This window comes from Microplitis demolitor, chromosome 9 (assembly GCF_026212275.2).
Source record: "Microplitis demolitor isolate Queensland-Clemson2020A chromosome 9, iyMicDemo2.1a, whole genome shotgun sequence".
NCBI lineage: Eukaryota > Metazoa > Arthropoda > Insecta > Hymenoptera > Braconidae > Microplitis > Microplitis demolitor.
Genome location: NC_068553.1, coordinates 1,485,180 through 1,500,838, shown reverse-complemented (window position 1 = coordinate 1,500,838; position 15,659 = coordinate 1,485,180). Strand labels below are relative to the sequence as shown.

Genomic DNA, 15,659 nt, shown 5'->3' with positions numbered 1-15,659 from the left:
TTTCTTATTCTCAAATGACAATTATAAACATAATGGAAACAAAAAACATTCGCAATTATAACCTCAAAAAAACGGATATAATTCCCAAGAGTTTATTTTCAGAATACGGAAAACAAATAATTGAACTGGTATACATAATATTTAAAAATGTCAACAAAGAAAATTACAAATGTAAGTATGCAGGAAAATTCATCATATTTTTATATAAATTATATATTGCATTAATTACGTAATTAATTTGAGTCCGAACTTGAAATTGCGCGAGGGTTAAATCACCGTAACTATTTTTTTGTTTTCGGGCTTTTTTTTTTTTTTCTTTTTAATGAATGATAATAACAGTTGATTTTTTAAATTGTTAATTACAATAGAGACTATACTACTTTCCACGTCCGAATAAATGGACGACTGGAGCCGGTCCAGATTTACCAGAGGCGTATAAAAAATTTTGGCATGAATGGAGAGTTCAAAAACCGGCTCCTGTTCATTATATTCCTGAAGAAGGGAAATATAAATTTGATGAGCTTTTAGGTCATCCGTAAGTATTTCTTATTTTTATTATTTGAGAGTAGAATATTAATTAGTTTTTAATTATATTTTAGGTAAAATAATTAGTGTAATTTAACTCTGACATAAGAAATTTTTTTTTGGAAAAAATTGATTTTTATGTTAATTAAAAAATTTACGATAATTTTTTCATTTTAAACTTTTAGAGGAATATTTCAAATTTAAAAAAAAAAAATAAGTTTTTTTTTTCAGTCGAATTTTTGGAGATAGAGACTGCTTTAGATGATGTTCCAGGCTGCTAATTCTTGTAAGGTTTCCTGATTGAAAATACTCATTGAAAAGCATTGAAAAAGATGACAACTGAATACCTACTTTTGAATACTTCCTATACCACAATGTTTTCATCTGGACATAAAATTAATACTTTTCAGTTATACTGAATCTAAAAATAATATAAGAATGTCTCACCTTCAAAGAATTGAAAAAGATTCCAATCAATTGATATTTTTAATATTTCTAAATTTTCCTCAATACCACTGATGTAAAAAAAATTACTTTTAAAAAGATTCCAAAAAAGTTCCGCTTGTGAAACTTCTAAACATCAGACAGATCACAACTTGGAATGGAACGTTTTTGGAACGTTAGTGATTTTGATGGTAAAAAAAAGTTTTTATGAGGAAATTTAGAGTCGGAAAAAAAATCTTTGAACTCTTTTAGAACTTTTTACGAACGTTTTTTTTTTTGTTCTATAAAGAATTCAAAAGTAGTGATTTTTAAACTATTTGAACATGTTTTTGGAACGTCATTAGTCTACAAAAGATGCGCAAGTAGTGATTTTGGAATGTTTTTCGATCTGAAAAAGACGTTGTAATAAAGTTTTAAAATCACTACTTTTGACCTTTTTATGAGCTACAAAAAGATGTTTCAAAAAAGTTCCAGAATCACAATCTTTGAATTTTTTGTAGAGTGAAGAAGACGTTCTAAAAACATTCTACTATGACCCACAATTTTTTACTTTAGATCCTTTTATAGAGCGAAAACAGACGCTTTAAAAACATTCCAAAAAAGTTCCAAAATCACCAGTTTCGACCTTTTTCTGGAGCTAATAATGACGATCAAGAAACATCTCAAAATCACTACTTTTGCATCTTTTGTAGACTAATGACGTTTCAAAAACATTCCAAAAAAGTTCCAAAATCACCACTTTCGACCTTTTTCTGGAGCTAATAATGACGATCAAGAAACATCTCAAAATCACTACTTTTGCATCTTTTGTAGACTAGTGACGTTTCAAAAACATTCCAAAAAAGTTCCAAAATCACCACTTTCGACCTTTTTCTGGAGCTAAAAATGACGATCAAAAAACATCTCAAAATCACTACTTTTGCATCTTTTGTAGACTAATGACGTTTCAAAAACATTCCTAAAAAGTTCCAAAATCACCACTTTTGACCTTTTTCTGGAGCTAAAAATGACGATCAAAAAACACCTCAAAATCACTACTTTTGCATCTTTTGTAGACTAATGACGTTTCAAAAACATTCCAAAATAGTTCAAAAATCACTACTTTTGAATTCTATATCGACCAAGAAAAAAAAACGTTCATAAAAAATTCAAAAATAGTTTAAAGAAGGTCCTTTTGTATAGTAGTTCCATATTTTCAATTATGACTTGAATTGAAACAAATTAAAATGAATTCATATTTTCCAATCTTTCTAATTCCTTCTCAATACCAAAATAGTTCCATATTTTGGATCGAGTATAGGATTGAAAAAAATTGAAAATCTTCAAATTTTCTGTATCCTCAATACTAAAATAGTTCCATATAGAAATATATTGAAATGGTGAAAGATTGAATTCTTTTCAATACTTTTGAATTCCATTATAAAAAGTAGAAAGTATTCAAATGATCGAAATTTAAATTCCATTTAATATTTTTCAAAATCTTCGTGTGGATTGAAAAGAATTCAAATAATTTTCAATACTTTGATGAGTATTTTTAATCAGTGCTATGTCAGGTCTTACAGAAAATTTTAAAAAATTTTTTACATTCTTATAAAAAATTTATATGATGCAAAATTTTTTTAAGTTTCTTATATGTAGCTTGGGCATTTTTTCGAGAGTTCAATAATTCATTTGAGAATTATATAAAAGTAGTATAATAATTGTATAGGGTTCTGTAAAATTTTATAGATGACATCTATGATGGATTTTTTTAACAATCATATGGAAAACTTATAGATAACTGAAAAATGGATAATTGTCTATAAAGCCATAGGGAAGATTATGAAAAACCAAAATATTGTTCAGAAATTTTTGTAAATACTATTTATTAGACTAATTCGAAAAAATCACTATTTTTTTTTTTTTTTTTCAAAAATCATATTGAAACTATTGTTCGAGATGAAAAAACAATCCTGTCAAAGCCACGAAAACAAACTTTTGTGCATTTTGGGCATTGTAAAATAATTTCTTATTTTATTATATTGTTGCATTAAAAAACCACAAAAAATATTTTAACCAACCATTTATTGGTCACCTTACCCTATTTGAATAAATTTTATCAATCGATAGTGAAAACTCATCTAAAACCTATTTTTTTTTTCCAATTTTAAAGAGTGCCAGTACAAAATATCCCAATAAAACTACTTTACCCAAAAGAATTAGATGAAGGAATATGGGGTGGAGAGGCCGTTGTACAAGGGTTTAGAAAAAAAGCAGAGAATAAAGAGCGTGTTGCTAAATTTTGGACTCCACGATTAATAAAATCGGTTGTATACAGCGAAGTATTAGATAAACATATGAAAACAGTCGTAACTTTTCGGACTCTTGATTTGATTCAAGCTCATTATGGTTTCGATCATTATCTACTTAAGGTAATAACTAATAATTCATTAGTATTTAAGATAAAAATAAGACATTGGTTAGTCAAGTTACCCAAATTTATGAATTATTTAGACGCCAGCCTGTGATTTGAGATCATTGTTGGCACTGAGACTTAAACGTCATATTTTAACTGCGCTGGCGGACAAAACTTTGTATCCAGATGATCCTGTTAAACGTGAAGAGGTGTACAATACATACAAGGAATATTTGACTGCTGTAAGTTCATTTTTATATTTTTTTTGCTGTAAGATGGATAAAAGTTGCGAAATTTAGGCATGTGTGCTTGACTTTTGTTTTTTTGCTACTGAAAAAAATTTATTAGTTATTTTAGTTGTCGTAAGATGGAAAGTAAAAAAATACATTATATCTACGTGCCGTAAGATGGGCGGCGAAAGTGAAACTTAGACACATTTCGAGTCTTTTTTTTAATAAGTTTATTTTTTAATTCGATTTAGACGCTTATTGTTTCTATGCCGTAAGATGGAATGCGGGTATAGTAAATTGGATCGATCAATTGGATAGATAATTTTTATACAATTTCATAATATAGATAGTTTGTAATCTATTTAACAGCCATTCTTCGCCGTAAGATGGATAGTGACATTCATAAAAGTTTGTGTCGTATGACAGATTGTAGAAGTGAAAAAAAAACTTGAAATTACAAATATCTTCATTAGTTTTTTCTGAAAAAATTTAAGTGCGAAGTCATTTTATGCCGTAAGATGGAATGTAAATGTAGTAAACTTCGGAAAAAAGTAACAGTGAATTTATTATCGTAAGATGTAGCGTGAAAATAGAAAAATCTTAAAGACGAGTTATTTTATTTGTTTATGTCAAACAAACGCGATTGTTTAAAACTGTGAGGTGTTGTAATTAGTTCGCCGTAAGATGGATAATAAATGTTGAGGAAAATTTAAAAATACATTTGATATTAGGTTTAAAAAAGTAAAGAAAAACTTTGTAATTTATGAAACTAATTATGTCGCTGTAAGATGGATGGGAAATAGACAAATACTCTAAAAAATAGTTTGTTTCCAAAATAACAGAATTTTTTTTCTTAGCATAAATCTGACATTACAAATACCTTGAAAAATCTCTCTCGATATTTTTTGCCGTAAGATGGATAGATTACTTCAGAAAAGATTCCTTTAACCCAAAAAAAATTTATTTATAATTCCTTGTTAAAATTGATTCATAAACAATACACTTGGTCTAAATGAATAGAATTTTTTTTTCTGTTCTGTTTTCTGTTGCCGTAAGATGGATAGTAAGAGACGAAAAACAATTTTTATGTCCTTGATTTTCTTAAACAATAAGATAACTTTTGAATTTTATTAGGAATGAAAGTACACTTCGATTAATTTCTGCGTAACAATTTTATGTCGCCGTAAGATGGATGGGAAATTGAAAAATACTCTAAAATTAGTTTGTTTCCAAAATAACAGAATTTTTTCCTTAGCATAAATCTGACATTACAAATACCTTGAAAAATCTCACTTGATGTTTTTTTGCCGTAAGATGGATAGATTATTTTATAAAAAATTCCTTTAACCCAAACGAAAAATTGTATTTATAATTTCATGTTAAAATTGATTTATAGACAATGCAATTGGTCGAAATAAATAGTTTTTTTTTTCCTTTTTTTTTCAAATTTACTATAAATTTTTATAACTTTTCAGTACACAAGAGAAGAAATTGAATGGTATGGACTATCATGGGACGAAGCAGTAAGAAAGTATCTTTCTATGAAACGCAAAGAAGTTGTAGTCGAGCCTTTGAAAGTAAAATACCGATCTGAATTAATCGCGAAATTGAAAGAAGCGCAAATTCCCGAGGCCAAAGACGTCGAAGTCGAGCAACCGGAAAACAAATCGTGGCTCAACAAAGTAAATCCTTTTTCTAAGACTCCAAAAGCTTAACTATTAATGTACATGTAATTAATTTTAAAAAATAAAGTAAATTTAAAAATTTGATTAATAAATTTGGCGGTTTTATTTTATTTATTTTTCAAGTACTTTGGATGCATACAATTTCTGAGTAACAAGGCACGTTCAATCGTATATATTTAACTAATTTTATCAATTATTGCATTAATAAGCTTTAATGTTAATGAGTATTAAGATATAGTGCACTCAAGGTCGCCATCTTTGGGTAAACAGTTCAGTAAGCTGGCTATTGCACGGGTTATGTAAGTCATTGTACCGAAGCTGCCGCTTGGGGCGCTGTCGTAGAAGTGTTGGCAAATGTATGCAGCTCCCCCACATAACAGTGTACCCATTGGAGTTGTTTCTCGTTGATCCTTAGGCTTTGCACAGCAAAGAGTCGCGTCTCCGTCGACTTTCATCTGGAAAAATTAAAATCGCTTGTTTTACAACTGCTTTGATAATAAAAGAAAGTAGTGGCGAGTGAGTTCAAAAGCTTGACAACTTTAGTTTTCTACCCTGACTCGGAAAAATTTTTATGGGCTGCTATTAGAAGGTTTTTTGAACAAAAAGAGCCGAGCGATAATTTTCGAAAATCGAGTTTCGACTTTAAATTGCGCTGGAGATAAAAGTAAATTTTTTATATAAAATCTGATGGTGAAAGCTGCTAAATTGGATTTTTCTCAATGATTTTGTTTTTTTAATTATGACTCTAAACCAATTTTTGAGCGAGTTATCGGTGGTTGAATGGAACAACATTCTTTTGACTTTAGCAGCCTGTAACTCGAAAACTAATTGTCGTAAAATAATTGCTAGTATGTGTTTTAAAAATGCCAGAGACTGCCCGAGAAGTTCTCGACAATGTTTTTAATGAAAATACTTTTTTTCACCCCCTAAAATCGATTTTCAAAAAGTTCTACACCGATTTTATACTTGGCTTAAATCAAGAACAAACTTCAATTGACTTTAAAAATATCCAGCGAGCGCAAAAAATTTTTTAAACAAAATCTACCACCAGATTCTTGTTGCCCAGACATTTTTCTACAATTTTTTTTTTTTTATTCATCTTTCTAGCCCAATTCGCAGCTGGATTATCAGCTTCCGAGCAAAAACCTTACTTCCAACTTCCGAAATCCGTAACTGCTAAACTAATCGCCCGATAATAAAAAGTCCCAGATGTTTTCGGGAGCTCAGAGCCTGCTTTTGATGTTCACGTACCCACTTTTGTTCAAAAAAATTTTCTTAACCCCCAAATATTAACCCAGCCTAAAAAGTCTTAATTAATACCTGATCCTCCAGGAAGATGGCGTTGGCTTTGTGTACTAGCTGTTCGACCACAATCATACCACCCAGAGAAGCGACCACGTTGTACTCAGTGACCAGAGTCAGTACCATCAGAGCTTCAACAATCAGCTGCCTGTACTCTGGCTGTGGGATCGTGTTCAGAACCGTCTCAAGAGCCAGTGCGAATTTGAGTTCCCCAGAAGTCATTTCCTGAGTGAGATGCTGCGGCAGTACTTTGCCTTCAATAACCAGTCCCTGACATCGTTCAAGCACATGCCAGACCCTCGAGTAAAAGTCTCTCGGGACCCTGTTCAAAGCGCCGTCTAAACGTCTTCGTCTCAACCACTGTCCCTGTCTGTCAGGTTCAATCTCGCTTCCGTCTGGCCCGTCGGCATTCAAAAACCCACCGATCTGTGACTTCTTGCTAACTCGATTAGATTTGCTGGAGATTATAGAAAAATTGCCTCGACCCACGCTGCAAATCGCAAATTCCTTTCCGCTCATTATGTGGTGCAGCAAATTTTTCATTTCAAAAGGCGACAGGTTCAACAAGTGCTCGGATGCTTCTTCCCCGGTACAAATCAACGTTCTTGATAATTCGGTTGCCATCACTTGGATTATCAGACCCACGCGCAATCGTAACATTTCCAGAAACAGTTGAGGTTCCGTGCGGATAAACATGGCCAAATAGACCAGCAACTCCTGAGTTAACATAGCCGTTGATTCATCGTCTCCGTAGGCTTGATGGATTAGCGACCGTAGTTCGTTCTCTGGAAGTGGTGCCACTATTGTGTGCTCATTTGCTGGTGGCATACCTGCAATACCCGATTGTTTATCACAGAACAGGAACCTCGGACTTCCTTGCTCACGCTGTTCAGAGTCTCTTTATTTCCTGAGATCAAGATTTGATTCCTGATCCTGGAAGTCATCAATGAACAAGATCCAGCAGCGTATGGATCCTGATACATGCCATCTCGAGACCGAATCCTCGGGGAAGGTCTAACCATCCCAAGAAATGGAGAGACTTTGAACAGAGCAAAGCTTGAAATCTAGCCAGGGTACTAGTTCGCACTATTGGTCGAAGCTTCGAAACGTGGCAATACACTACCTCCGACCATTAATCTTAGGTAGGGGTCCACCAAATAGCATTACTTACCAACAGTAACTTGTTTTTGTCTCACTAATAAGTCAGTCACAGCCTTGGCTAGATCTTCAACCCTCTTACCAAGCATTCCCGCGGTATGGCGAACGATACCCCACATTTTTTGCTGGCAAGCTTTCTCGTATACGCCTTTCAGTAAATCTTTTACCAAAACCGGCTGGCCATTTTCAATCATTCCCGTGTTGAATTGTAATCCTTGTGAATCAACCTGTCGATCAATGCAACCATCATACAGTCAATAAGTACCCTATCAAAAAATCCCCGCACGATTATATAGGAATTCATAGAAACCAATAAAGGAAACTTTATTACTGATATCTGGATGAGTATCTGGATTCCTCGTAGGAAACTGTGAGTACCTGGATTCTCATACAAAAATTCCATGTAGGAACCTGAGTACCTCGACTTCTATGTGAAAGTTTTACATCCATGGTAAATTACATAGAAATCTCAACTCGGTTTCCATATGGATTTTGGTATGGTGCTCTTACGGAAAAAAACTAACGAACACTATTGACAATTCATTAGTGTTGATAAGTGTTTATTAGTGATCATTAGTATTCTGACTCGTGAATCTTACAACACTATTGGATGTGATTAGTGTTAATAGTGTTGTAATAGTGTTCATTAGTACTTGGACTAGTGAATCTTGAAGTAGTGCGCCGTAAACTGATCCCAGCACTTTTATACCACGATAAGTGATCCCTACAAATTGATTCCACCGACATCTGATCTCATCGACATACGGTTTCAAATGATGAAAATAGAGATTTTGAAGATGATGATAATGAAAGTTATGAAGATCTTGATGAAACTGATGAATAAGAAGATCAGTTGTCAGTTGGACCAGTTGTCAGTTAGATCTAGTCGGTGGGATCAATTCTTGTGTCATCACTTGACGGGGATCAGTTGTCATGGAACCTCTTGCAGCACTATTGGAAGTGATTACTGTTGGATAATGTTGTATTAGTGTTCATTAGTACTCTGGTTAATCAATCTTGCAGCACTATTGGAAGTGATTAGTGTTGTATTAGTGTTCATTAGTCGGAGTACTAACAGATCCTGTAACACTATTGAAAGTGGTTCGTTTTGAATAATGTTCTATTAGTGTTCATTAGTACTCTAGCTAATCAGTCTTGCAACATTATTGGAAGTGATTAGTGTTAATAGTGTTGTATAAGTGATGATCAGTAATCTAGTTAGTGAGTCTTACAATATTACAGGAAGTGACAAGTGCTGATCAGGTTTCAATAGTGTTCATTATTAATGCGAGTAGTTACTAAACCATTAGTACACCAAATAACTGAAGCATTAGCGTTTTATTAGTGTTGATTAGTTATTTTCTGTAAGGGTAGATTCCCTTGGAAATCCACGTAATAATTTGGGATGACGTGGATTCCCCTGGGATTTCCACGACGGTTTTTTTGATAGGGTAGATCAATTAGTTCTTCATAACTCACCAAATACTGCAAAATATCTCCTTGCTCTTCCAAACTCTCAGTCTCACGTAACATAGCCATCAATTCTTCAACTTCGGTGTCAGCATACTGAGTTTCCGTTAAAGTCCTTACTTTATGAGCCTTTCTAGGAATAGTGTCACTAGTAATTTCCACCTCGGGAGAGGGGGTTCGTTTGTCCTCATCTTTCGGTGGTTGGTCGATATCTAAAGTAGATTGAGTTGATGTTGGGGTATCAGTTACATCAACAAACGGATTGACTGACGAGATAGTGGATGGCCGACGATCTTCGCCTGCCATTCCACAAATTTCAGCTAAAAAAATCATTCACATCTATTTCTAACTACTCTACATTTACAAATCAATGCACTAAATTTATACGCTTGCTTGTTAGTATCATGCAATAACTTACGTTGTAAATAAAAAATTGAAAAACTGGCTGTTAATGTAAACATGCCCATGCGTATTAGATATCAAATTGCTGTAAAGACACAATATAATAGTCAGGTTTTATGAGAAAAAGCGGCTTACGTTCAACGGCGATAGACCGGGTTTTTTTAATTGCTCCTTTGAAAGACAGTTTGCGACGTAAGTTACGGCCACTACGCACTGCTGGACGGTTCAGGAGACCTGAACGAAGAGGAAATGCTCGCATCAGGTGCTCATCTAGGTATTTCTGAACCTGGAAGTCAACAAAATTTGGTGGAGATTAAAAGAGATTCGGAAGTGGGTGAGCCAGGGGACTAGAAATCCTTTGGACTGATATTTAAGGATTGATAATTTTTTTGTGAGCAAAAGTGGGTATGTGGGCACCAAAAGCAGGCTCTGAGCTCCCGAAAACATCTGGGACTTTTTATTATCGGGCGATTAGTTTAGCAGTTACGGATTTCGGAAGTTGGAAGTAAGGTTTTTGCTCGGAAGCTGATAATCCAGCTGCGAATTGGGCTAGAAAGATGAATAAAAAAAGAAAATTGTAGAAAAATGTCTGGGCAACAAGAATCTGGTGGTAGATTTTGTTTACAAAATTTTTTGCGCTCGCTGGATATTTTTAAAGTCAATTGAAGTTTGTTCTTGATTTAAGCCAAGTATAAAATCGGTGTAGAACTTTTTGAAAATCGATTTTAGGGGGTGAAAAAAAGTATTTTCATTAAAAACATTGTCGAGAACTTCTCGGGCAGTCTCTGGCATTTTTAAAACACATACTAGCAATTATTTTACGACAATTAGTTCTCGAGTTACAGGCTGCTAAAGTCAACAGAATGTTGTTCCATTCAACCACCGATAACTCGCTCAAAAATTGGTTTAGAGTCAATTAAAAAAAACAAAATCATTGAGAAAAATCCAATTTAGCAGCTTTCACCATCAGATTTTATATAAAAAATTTACTTTTATCTCCAGCGCAATTTAAAGTCGAAACTCGATATTCGAAAATTATCGCTCGGCTCTTTTTGTTAAAAAAACCTTCTAATAGCAGCCCATAAAAATTTTTTCAAGTCAGGATAGAAAACTAAAAATCCAAAACTTACAAACTTTCATTACTTTTAATCCATATAATTAGAAAAGTAAAGATACTGACCTGTGGATTCAATTTATCCGGTCGGCCTTCTTCAGCGCTTCCCAAAAAGCTCAAATTAGTGATACAGGAAGTACTCAAAAAGTCATTCAAATTACCCAGTGATACTCTAGTACCATTAATATAACCGCTTTTAAGTTTTTTCATCGTCGTGATCATCGCCAGGGGAATCTTGCCTTGATCTAAAAATAAAAGTTTTCTTTTACTTGCAACCAGCTCACGGTCGAAACTCAGACCAACGGTTTTTGAAATAAAAATGCACTAGCAATCAGTTTAATTTTATTAGTTGCGGAATTACCTAAGTGATTATGAGTAGCTACAATGGTTATTGTCGGTCTGCCTAGCATTTGTTTCCAGTTGATACCGAGAAACGCCAAATTTGTGGTAAAAATACTCGCTAAAAAATCTGCGTCGTTTGTCACGTAAAATTCTTCCGCATCAAAATTCTGATTCATGCAAAAAACATACTCTGTTGTTAATAAATAACTCAACTAGTCGATTTATCGATCCACTAACAGCAATTATTTAAATCGAAAGCAAATTTCATGCTGATGATCAATAATGGAACTAAAGTCACCCAATCAATGGACAATGGGGTTATGTCTTATATTTTTACCTAGGTGGATATTCTTGAGTGGCATTACAACAAGTGGTCGACCTAACATATTTTGCCAGCTAGACTTCAAGAAGTTTATTTCGCCTTTGAATATATCGATCATTAATTCGTAGTCTGATGCGATGTAGAAACGTGTCATATCGGTTAACTGTTCAGCAATTAATCAAATTTTTTTTATAAATTAAAAAAAAACAGCCCGGGTGAAAACAATTATATGTAATTATATATAATTATATGTGAAAAATGGCCCAATATGACTACATATAATTATAAATAATTACTTATATTTACATTTTTAAGCCCTGGTAAAGAAGTATATATAATTATATGCAGCTCATATCTAATTATATATTATTATATATAAAAAATGGCACAATGTCATTATATATAATTATAAATAATTTACTTTATTTACACTTTTTACGTCCTGGTAAAGAAGCATGTATAATTATATGCTATTAATATCTAATTATGTATAAATATATGTAGAAAATGACCCAATGTAATTATATAAAATTATGTATAAATATATATGATGTTATTTCCCGATAAAAAAAGATTTTATATAACTGTATACAGTTATATATGAATTACATACAATTGGATAGAAGTAATGCATAATTCTATATAAAAATGCAAAAACGAATAATAAAATTATATACAAATGTATATATTAGTATACAATTATATATAATTTGTATATAATTATATATAATCTATACGAATACATTATATACAAATGTATATATTTGTATACAAATTATATACGAATTATATATAATTGTATATAAAAAATATATACAATTATATACGATTGTATACAATTAGATATAAATATGTACGATTGTATACAATTCGATCGGCCCATTTTTTCTATTCAATTTTATACAATTGTATAAAATCTTTTTCATCGGGTATATAATCACATAATGTTTTCGTATAGATTATATATAATTATATACAATTCTATATAATTGTATAAAAATATGTACATTTATATGTAATTTTATTACTTTTTTTTGCATCTTTGTATAGATTTATATACGATTGTATATAATTTTATAAAAATTTCGTATAATTATGCATCACTTCCATCCAATTGTATATAATTATATATAGTTATATATACTTATGCCATTCTACAGAAATAAGCTATAAAAATAGATGGATTTTAAAAGACAAAGAGTTACTAATTTGTGTAATTATAAAAAATGTATTAAATTTGAAAGCATTGTTGAAGGCAAAGAGTTCCTTCAATTTCTTATCTATTTTTGAAAACTGTGTTAAATGTGAATATAAGTATTATATATAATTATATGTAATTACATATATTTATATGCGATTATATTGGACCATTTTTCACATATAATTATGTATAATCGTATATAATTATATGTAATAACATATGGTTACATATGATTACAAAAATTACATATAATTATATATAATTTTTTGTACCAGGAAGGGCTCTAGATAAAATGACTCGTTTAAAGAATTGCTTCAGTTGGAAAATTCGGTGACTTTTTCACTGAAATTAAACGTAAAGTATAATCACTTAGGTCCTTTTACCCTCCGTTCAAGAAGCCATCTTACCTCACATTGTTTTCTACACAATTTTATTTAAAATAATTGACTTCCAAGAAATTACAGTGTTCATCTTAGTCCTTTCAAAAAGTCGATTTGTCGGCCCATAATACCCCAAATTTATTAAAGCTACTTCTTATAAATTATTTAATGATCACTTTAATGCTCAGCCTATCCAACATACCTGAGGAGTGAACGCGAAAATCTTATCCTGCAATGAGTACAATTTGCTGGTGCTTAGAATTCCCACATCCCTGGACTTTCTTCCCGAGAGCCCCAGTTTTTTATTCCGACCTGAAACCACAATCATCGATATTACAGTGATTTCCTTCATCAGTCGATTATTCAAGTCCTACCTAAATAAGTGTACAAATGGCTGAGAACTTTAGCAGGCTGTACTTCAATCGGGGCAACTTCAGCAATAGTCTGGACGTGGATGTCGTGCTGAGAAATTTTATCTCTGACCTCATCATCTTCTGCTAGAATGACAACCTGGACAACGACATCAGGCTTCTTCTCACTGCATAACCTTCTATTCAGTGGATCCAGTTCTCCAACAGCCAGAAATCCTTCTTGGAGCAGCTTCCCCAGAATGTAGAGAGACTGGGACCACTTGAAGGGGCAACGTCCTAAAGGTTCTCTTGGCTGACTTCCTGGCTCTGCATACTCGGCCGCAACGTTCTCTGGTGCTACTGCATATAGTTCAGGCACGAGTGTAATCCCATCCTCACCTTTGATCAAAATACTTTCCAACGCGTTCATGTAATTTTTGACTGCACTGGAGTTTCCTTGGAAACAATAGTCCAGAATGAGGTAGCAGAAAAATAACGGCCATTCGCACTCGATGTTCTCGAACATACGCAACTCCCAGGGCTCGTAATACAGTCGGTTGGGGTCTTCCTTAGGCGTGCGATAGCCATCACGAAGAAACCGTTTGCAGCCGTACTTGCCCTGTAGTTTCTTGGTGATTGCATCCCGGGTCATTTGGATCAGATTCGGCTCATCCACGGCAAAGGCTGGGTAGCTTATGATAGAAAGCAACCCACTGTCTAATTCCTTGGAGTTTGACTCTCGGGGTAGCATGGACTGGAGAACTGCTTGGCATTTCTGGGCCTCGTCCGCCAGGATGTGGATCACTGAAGTTGGTCCACCTCTGGCACCAAACAGATCCAGTTCATTCATTGCTTCCATGGCTGCTTTAGCCATCCCGATGCTGCTGGCATTGAGCTCCGGCAATCCGTGGTTAGTTTTGTCCCCACGTTCCCAGATTCCGTAATCAGGCGTACAGTACGCGGACTCAATATAGAAGACCAAGTTCTGGATGAATGCAACCTCGTCCAAATTGAAGACAATCTGCAACCCGGAGGCAGTCATTTGCGCTAATATCAACAGGTACAACGAAACAGCGTCAATCTGCAAGTGTCCCCACTCGTTGTCACCCACAACAGTCTGCCCTGTCGACGCTGAGTACTTGGCATGCAGTGCATCCAGTGGATTTTGAGTTATTTTGAATTTTTCAACTTTATCCTTCTGCTGCATCATTGCCATCAGTAACCCTCTCATCAGTTTAACGCAGCTCTGCTCCAGTTCGTAAGTCTTAGCCCGATCTTCATCAACGTCCGCGATCTTCTTGTAAGCCATCGACAATCCCCAGACAGCTAGTATACAATAAACGTTGTCGCGAATCCACGCGTGATCTAAATCTTCACTTAATGGAAATAATCCCGTCACTGGATTCTGGTGGTTCATTATTATCTTATGAATGACTCGCTGGTAATAGTCCAATCGGACCCCCGAGTTACTTCTGCTACGCATTTTTATTAAATTCAAGTATTTTCTAAAATTTTAAAAAAATTATTATAATTATTTAGTAGTTACCCGTTTAAAAATAATTCGTTCCAAAAATGTTCATGACAGTGAACTTCCAAAATTAAGAAAATTCTAACTTTCGAATATGAATTTTTTATCAACTCAAAAAATTGTCAACTCATATCATTTTTACTTAAAAAAATTGTAAACCCACAAGAAAAGTTTACACTGGCTTAAAATTTTCCACACTTCTAATTATCTTAAAGTTCATAAAATATTCAACTCAAAATTTATAATTTGCTCAATTCTGGAAGTAGACTGCCAGAAAAAATTTTGGAACGAATTTTTTTTTACACGGAATACATCATATATATTTTAATATAATTTAGGTTACCTTGGAAAGCAATTGGTGGCTATTCAGTCTCAAGCGTTCATCTTGAGTATAAACTATTCTATTTATTTATATTGTTTACTTCTAATCTATCATGGCTGATTATTTTTTTTTTATTATTATATTTTTATTGTTAATTATAAGACAATGTTAAACGAATGTCAAATGTTACAGTGTCAATACTAAAATAGCTAGTGTTTTGTTTTGGCTTACTAGCAATTACTAATAAATTTGAATTTCAAATGTTTCCCGGGCTTTGTGGTAGATGGCGCGAGAATGCTGCTTTACAGATGTTCTTTTGTTCTCGGAAGATCTTCCGATGCTCTGATGGGTAATGGGGTAGCAAAAACAATAATTAATAAATCGCACAGATTTTTCGATTTATAGTGTGATCCCTACTAAAAAATCGTGTTTTTCAAGGATGGAACATAAATTATGTAAGTATGCCCTATTTAAATCAAATAATATTAT

General features: G+C 33.3%; 2 protein-coding genes across 5 annotated transcripts; one reads left to right on the top strand and one right to left on the bottom strand.

The window, feature by feature from the left end:
- The first annotated feature begins 42 nt into the window (after positions 1-42).
- Positions 43-5,371, top strand: LOC103573005 (39S ribosomal protein L28, mitochondrial). Its single transcript, XM_008551857.3, has 5 exons — positions 43-171; positions 369-535; positions 3,122-3,380; positions 3,463-3,606; positions 5,070-5,371. The coding sequence occupies exons 1-5, from the start codon at positions 148-150 to the stop codon at positions 5,307-5,309; spliced, it is 834 nt and encodes a 277-aa protein (XP_008550079.1). The 5' UTR covers positions 43-147; the 3' UTR covers positions 5,310-5,371.
- Positions 5,372-5,393: 22 nt separating this feature from the next.
- On the bottom strand, positions 5,394-15,390 carry LOC103573004 (probable phosphorylase b kinase regulatory subunit alpha). Of its 4 annotated transcripts, none has more exons than XM_008551853.3 (11): positions 15,192-15,390; positions 13,345-14,825; positions 13,173-13,282; positions 11,405-11,552; positions 10,792-10,970; positions 9,747-9,897; positions 9,628-9,654; positions 9,219-9,529; positions 7,753-7,966; positions 6,600-7,411; positions 5,394-5,734 (listed from the first exon to the last, which is right to left on the bottom strand). In XM_008551853.3, exons 2-11 carry the CDS (start codon positions 14,801-14,803, stop codon positions 5,507-5,509), a joined length of 3,639 nt encoding a protein of 1,212 aa, XP_008550075.1. In that variant the 5' UTR covers positions 14,804-14,825; positions 15,192-15,390; the 3' UTR covers positions 5,394-5,506. The 4 variants fall into 4 exon arrangements, with proteins under 4 accessions (XP_008550075.1, XP_008550077.1, XP_008550074.1 ...); XM_008551852.3 differs by lacking the exon at positions 11,405-11,552 and adding an exon at positions 11,087-11,234 and having other exon boundaries at positions 5,396-5,734; XM_008551855.3 differs by lacking the exon at positions 9,628-9,654 and having other exon boundaries at positions 5,395-5,734.
- Positions 15,391-15,659: the final 269 nt, after the last annotated feature.